Raw genomic sequence first — 6805 nt, forward strand, 5'->3', positions numbered from 1 at the left:
TAAAAACCAACAAAAACAAAGTTTAGTGAGACCAGACTGATCACAAATAAGCAGAACTGTTCTTGACTGGTTGATTAATTGCAAATTTAAGCCTCTAGTGCTCAAAATAATTCAACTAAATGAGAAAAGTTTAATACAAAATTTGTTCTTCACTCTTTTTCCAAACAGAGGTGGAGAAAAAAATCACTTTTTTTATAGTCTCAGACATGCACATTTCCTGCTTTTCTTTCTGTTTTATGACAGCAAGAGCAACACGTTAAAAAATACTTTTTTTATTGCAGCTGTGATGCTGAATTTCTGCAGTAACTCCAGCAATTAAGTTCAAACCCGGGCATCGGTGAGCAAATACTGTAATAACAAGGGATTAAATATAATTCTTTCTTAATGTCTTTATGATTAACTAATTATAAATCTGCATCTTGGCCGTACGTGTGCGCCCTCTGAGAGACGTATAAAAAGAAAGAAATAAATAAAGTGACAGCAGGGTGTTGAATAAACTCCCCCCCCCTCCGACTAACAGTGACTCGCGTCCACAACAAAAGGTCCCCACAATTGGATTTAAAAGATCTTAACCAAATTGAAACCCAATGAATATCGCCGTTTTTAACTCGCCAGATTGGGTCGTGTGCCGGGGCCTAATGCATGCACACACACCTTATGACGGGCCCTGTGGTACAGATGGTCCGAGCGTGAGCCTGAATGAGAGGGGGACCATCCGCGGCTGCTGACGCATTGTGGGGGGACGTCTTCTTCAATGCAGCACTTAATGAGAACAGACTGACTCTTTCTCCCTCCCCTTCACCTTCCTCCATCCATTCTATTCCTCTCCCCCCCCCTCCCCTCCTCTCTGATTCTCCACTTCTCCTCTACTCTGCCCATTTCCATCTGTTTGGAGACAAAGGGCCACGAGCCAGCTCGAGCCCCGGGACCCTGCTGGTGAAGTAGGCAGGGATAATACGGCCCATCCCGGGGGCTGCATTTCAACACATGGACCAGGCTTTGTACTTCTGCAGCACGAGCACCCTTCACGCTGCACACACCGGGACGCGCACGGCCTCGCGCACAAACACACACACACACCGCCGTGTGAGAGAGGAGGCGAGAGGGAAGGAAGGAGAAGGGAAAGGGAGGAGGATGTGGGGAAGGGTGGTGGTGGTGGTGGTGGTGGTGGTGGTGGTGGGGGGGGGTTGCAATATTGACGGGGGAGTTCTCGCCTTGAACGTGAACACTTCCATAATACCCAACGACGTGGAGAATAAAAGAGAGGGCGAAAAAATGAGGCAGCACAAAAAGCCCCAAATGTTGTTCCTCGCACTGTGAACATATGGCTGTTTGTTGTCAAACTCTTTCTCCCTGTCCAATTTACACAGAGTTAGTGAGCTCTCAGAATTAAATGGGTGTGTGTAGAGCACTGTGTGTGTGTGTGTGTGTGTGTCTCCTTCTGGCTTTGAGTAGGCCTATACCTGAATGATGATGAGAAGGAGGATGTCCAAACGACGCTAATGGCCGCTGCATAATCCCCTGCCGTCTGCACACACCTACCGACATATGGTCACTCCTGGGCCTCCACCATTACATAAGCTGCACAGTGCAAAGAGGGTGGGGTGGATGTGGAGGTTGCGAGGGTGGGTGTGTGGGGGGGGGGGGTATTGTGGTGAAACGTGGCCCTTTCTCACACACACACACACACACACATGAGCATGCACAGGCCACACTGTCAGCCAGGCTGTTCAGTGCCCTCAGCAGTTTGGGCTTTGCCTGTCACTTTTCTCTCTCCTGCCCCTTCTGGGGGTTTGTAAAGAATAAATTGGAGGGGACTGATGCTACGGAAGCTTTTGGGATGAGGAGCACAAATGGCCTCGTGGTGCTTCATGGCAACGTACAGATGGACTCCTCCATTCAATAAGCTTGAGCAGAAGTCTGCCTCCACGCCATGCCAGAACCACAGAGCTTGTTTTGTGTTCTGAAGAGGACAATCTGTTGATGCAACATATTGGATTGGTGTCCTTTTCTGTCTGTTTTTTTTTTTTTTTTTTTTAATAATAAAAGCTTTGATAGAGCGGTCGGGAATATTGGACCAGTCAGGGTTGAATAATGCACACGGCACATGGTCAAGTGGAAACCAAATATACTTATTTCAGAGTGAATCGTGCCAATATGCGTCAAATGCAACAAACTGCAGACATGTTGTGTGATTTTGATGTGGAGGGGGGGCTTCAAACAGAGCGTGGGGCAAGTTTTATCAGATTTTATTGCACATGGAGTCAATGCAAAGGTGAGAGTAAGTCAGAATTTGCCCGTGGAGGCGCAAACTGAGTAGAGCTGGAACAATTAGCTCAAAATACAATTAAATTTCAGTTGATTATTTACATTTCCGGCATCTGCAGAGTGACATTATCGTTGATTTGGTGTCAAGCCAGTATACGTTCTCCTTATTGCTCTGGTTTTGGTCTCCACCAGTTCAAAAAGAAATGGGAATGGGCTCTAGTCCCTCCCCCCCCCGTTTGATGGCAAGCAGTGGCTTTTCTCACATGTTAACACTTGAACGCCGTTCGTTTTGTGCGCACAACTTCCCATGTCGCTAGCACAAGCTCACAGGTTGCGTTTCCAAAAAACAAACTGATGCCCAAAAGCAACATCGGTGCTGTAAGAGTGGACCAAAACAATAGACTAAAACTACGCAAAAGGAAAATAAGTCAGAAAAACTGACTCAGCATTAGCTAAAGTTAGCTAACGTTAGCCACCAGAAGCTAGTGGTCGTATCACACCAACTAATCCTGCAACAAGAAAACCAAACAAGGACATATTTTATTGCTTCTCAGTCCAACCTCCAAGGTTTACGGCACGAACTTTCAAAAAACAGTTTCGGCTGCAACTCAAGGCGGAACAAAACAGAAAAGCAAAGACGCAGGAGGAGAAGGAGGAGGAGACCCTTGATCTGAGAAGGGAAAGAAGATTTCAACGCCACCTTCAGAGCTCACAGAGGGAAGAACTGAAAGGAGAGAAGTCGTGAAACCTTGCTGCAGCTGCTGCCTGAAAGCAGACAGATAGATGTTTAATCGAAGCCTGTTTGTCTTAATGCTTCGCGTTACTCAACTGGAAAATAACGCAGCTAAACTGTGGCATATCCAGGGCTAAGGGTTTGATTCCCACCGGGGCCACCCATACTTGTGTTTGTATGTGTGTGTGATGGTGATTTGGGGGGGTGGGTGGGTGGGTTACTAGTGATAATCTAATGTGGCTTGGGGGTAAAAAAAAAGCATTCACACGTCTCCTTTTCTGTAACTCAACTAGAATCCTTTTATAGCGCAATCGATGGGAATGGGCGTATATATCACAGATGAATATAAATATTTGGATCTTTTTTTTTTTTTTGCCTCATACCATTTGGCAATATTACATCTCGGCGCTTGCTCGCTCATAAATTTCCATCTCTCCCATCCCTCCTCTCTCTCTCTCTCTCTCTCTCAGGGTTTCCCACGGGAGGTGCCAGACGGCCAGTAATTTGGTTGTCTTGGCTCGTCTGGAGTAACACCTGCCCCCTCTCTGGGGAGGGAGAAAGCCTTTCAGCCAGGAGCACACACATGTAGGCTACCACTGCCTTTAGCTGCTGACCACTCAGTGTGTGTGTGTTTGTGTGTAGGGTGGATTTTCATCATGCATTGTGTGTATATGTGTGTGTGTGTACAGTAGGGTATGTAGGTTACTGTGGCTAGTTTTCATCTGTATGCTAAGTTGCATCATTTCATCCTTGCAGCATGCTAAGTGAGCCGGCTAATGTTTTGTTTTGTGCGTGAACGCGCGCCACGCACTCGATTCTGAATGATTTGCGTGTACACTTTGCGTGCGTACGTGCGCGCACACAACGAACCTGGCGTCATCCCCCGCGCACTATCCATATAAGGGCAGCGTCGAATCATTTCAAGTGATATTAGCGAAGGCTAAATGGCTTCCGTAGTTAGCCGTTTTCTGCGATATTTACCCCCAAATATATATCAAAACAGAAAAAGGCAATCTTTTTTTTTTTTTCCAAGTATTTCATTTTTAATTAAAAATAACACCGGAAAATATGAAAAAGTTTGTCCATTAGAAACCAGCTGTCACACATTACTTCTACTACAAAAGATCTGCATAAAGCAACAAGTAGCCTACACAACCCTGAAGAGACAAAAAATCTTTGGATAGAGGATATGTGTGTTTTGTTTTTGTTTTTTTTAACCTTCTTTCACTATAAAATTACTTCTTGAATTTTTCGTAATACAAAGCAGAGAAAAAAAATAAAATAAAATAACCCAATTAATTAAAAACAAAATAAATAATATAACATCAACACACTGAAGGTAATAAATTCAGACTATTTTTCGAAATAATAATTATTATTTTTTTTTGGTCACAGCAAAAACTCTTCGTGGTATTTTTTTTTTTTTTTTTTTAAATTGATTTTTTTTTTTTTTTTTTTTTTTTGCAGCTCAATTATTTTTCATCGAGCGACCTCTTAACACAACAGTTTAGGGAAACAAACATTTATGGGGGCCACCGGACCCCACGTTGAAGTGCTTGTCGTTGCTATTGATAGACAATAGACATTAAAAGCAAAACAAAGAAGAATGACAAACATCGAGCACACATCCAAACGAATAAATTATGCTATGGATTAAACAGAAAGTGCCGTTTTTAAAAAAACTAAATAAATAATAAGAATTAAAAAAAAAAAGAAGAGTTGAACACCATCACTTTCCAAGTTCAATTTCACAGCCTAAAATATAGAAGCAACAAACAATATACATTTATACAAACAAAAAAAAAAGAGACGCCAGCCTATGATATCAACATGAATAAATTAGCCTTAAATATTAACACAATTAAATAAATAATTCAATACACCTTTTATTTTAAAGAAAAAAAATGATTAAGGTCACAATTTTATATGTCATAAGTGGCACTTACGCATTGAATCTTTTTTTTTTTTCTTCCTTTACGGAAAACATCATCTAAACTAAAGTCTAAAGCAGCTATTTCGTTTACATCCTTTTTTTTTTTATTTCATTATGAGCTTGAAAATAAAATGCCCAGAGGGTTTGTATTGTTGAAGAAAAAATAAATGAGGGGAGGGCTCTGTTTAAGAGTATTTAAATATGAGGGTTAATTCATGCCATTTATTTTTTTGATGCTTCAATTAAACGTGACAACCCGAACTGAAGTTTCTCTGATTCTTCTGCCCCACATTTTATTTTTTCTTTCTTCCATCCCTCCTCTACATCAGTTTTTGGGAAGGAAACGTGAATGCCTGCGGGGCTCTTACACAGCCCGTCCTCCCTCCCTCCCCCCACGGCACTGGAAAATAATTCTCATTATTGCATCCAACAGCTCAAACGACTCTGCGCTTGTTGCTTGTTGCTCTGGTGAGCGGTCTGGACTTAAAGTTGAGGCTTTCGTTCAGTTCTCCGCAACTTAGCACCGCGCTGCCACTCTAATAACCAGCTCTGGATTCACGCTGAGGATGGGGGGTGGAGGGTGGGGGGGTCAACTCAGTCAAACGTAAGGTATGGCAAAGTCCCAGCATCCGGGGACAGGGACGTTTAATTCGGCAGTGGAGGATTTATTTAGCTGGTTATTTTAATTCTAACCTAAAGGATTTAGTCTCTGAAGCCACAGGAGCGCACGGGTGCTGAGCGCAAACTCAGCCAATTAGGTTTGGATGATTTTTTTTATTTATTCTTTGCCCCATAAATTTAGAAATAGCCAGTATTCACCCACCAAATTAAAGTACCGAGGCTTTTTAAAGGGCTGCGCACCTGCTTTTAAAATCTCCTCCATCAGTCCACACCCTGAACCTTGCCATACCAAATTGACGCCCAGCATTGCGCATGAAAGTCCAATCTCCCACCCCAAGTCATACCATTTCTCTCTCTTCCTATCTTGTGTGTGGGTCACTTTTAGACGTCCAACACGTGATTGAGATAGGAGATGTAGCAAATAGCCAGTCTGAGGATCTCGATCTTGGAGAGTTTCTTGTCAGGGGGCAAGGTGGGGAGTAATTTCCTCAGCTCCGCGAAGGCCACGTTGAACGCCTCCACCCGGATCCTCTCTCTGGTGGCGTGGGCCGAGCGGTACTTGGCCGTGGCCCTTCGCCTCCTCCTCTTCTCCTCCCTGCTCAGGGGCTGGTCGGCTTTACACTTAGCCCTTTCCTCGCCCTCCGTCGGCTCGTCCGAGGTGCAGCCCGCCGACTTTAGGCCGTTCAGCAGCGACTCCGGGTCGGACTGAGTCCAGGAGAGGTCCGCCTCAGCCTGGTCCGGGCTCAGCATCATTTTTATTCTCCGGTGTTGGCAGACACTCCTCCTTAGAAACCTTAAGGAAATAAACACAATAAATAAACACCGTGCAAGTTGAAACATCATATTTTGAACGTCTTAAATTTCAAACTAGTCTCCTCTGAGCCAGAATCTGAATCGTCAGTTAAATGTAATTATTGCTTTTAGTGTTTTTCTGCACCCTGAGGCCCCACCATGAGAAATCCCACAGCGGGTGCTTGTTTGGGTGCCAGCTTGGACTCCCCCCCTTCACCACCACCACCACCATAAATCCAAAAGCAGTCCACGTTCGTTGCATAATAACATTAAACTCCATAAATAATGAATGTCTCCAAATACGCGCAATGGTTAATTTATTAAAGCCAGGGGCCTTAAAAAGGAAGCCAAATTACAAATATCAAGTGCCATTTTTTATTTTTACTTTTGTCTTATTCATTTTAATTTTAAAGTCTGATCTTTTTTAAAAAATAATAATTTTGAGTCACTTTTGAAGA

At 43.5% G+C, this 6805-nt stretch overlaps 1 protein-coding gene across 1 annotated transcript; it reads right to left on the reverse strand.

Moving 5' to 3' along the window:
- Positions 1–5728: 5728 nt before the first annotated feature.
- Positions 5729–6308, reverse strand: LOC311509796 (helix-loop-helix protein 2-like; the record flags this gene model as incomplete). Its single annotated transcript, XM_084575232.1, has 1 exon — positions 5729–6308. One exon carries the CDS (start codon positions 6306–6308, stop codon positions 5937–5939), a length of 372 nt encoding a protein of 123 aa, XP_084431358.1. The 3' UTR covers positions 5729–5936.
- Positions 6309–6805: the final 497 nt, after the last annotated feature.

Source organism: Chelon labrosus (genome assembly GCF_963514085.1).
Source record: "Chelon labrosus genome assembly, contig: SCAFFOLD_260, whole genome shotgun sequence".
NCBI lineage: Eukaryota > Metazoa > Chordata > Actinopteri > Mugiliformes > Mugilidae > Chelon > Chelon labrosus.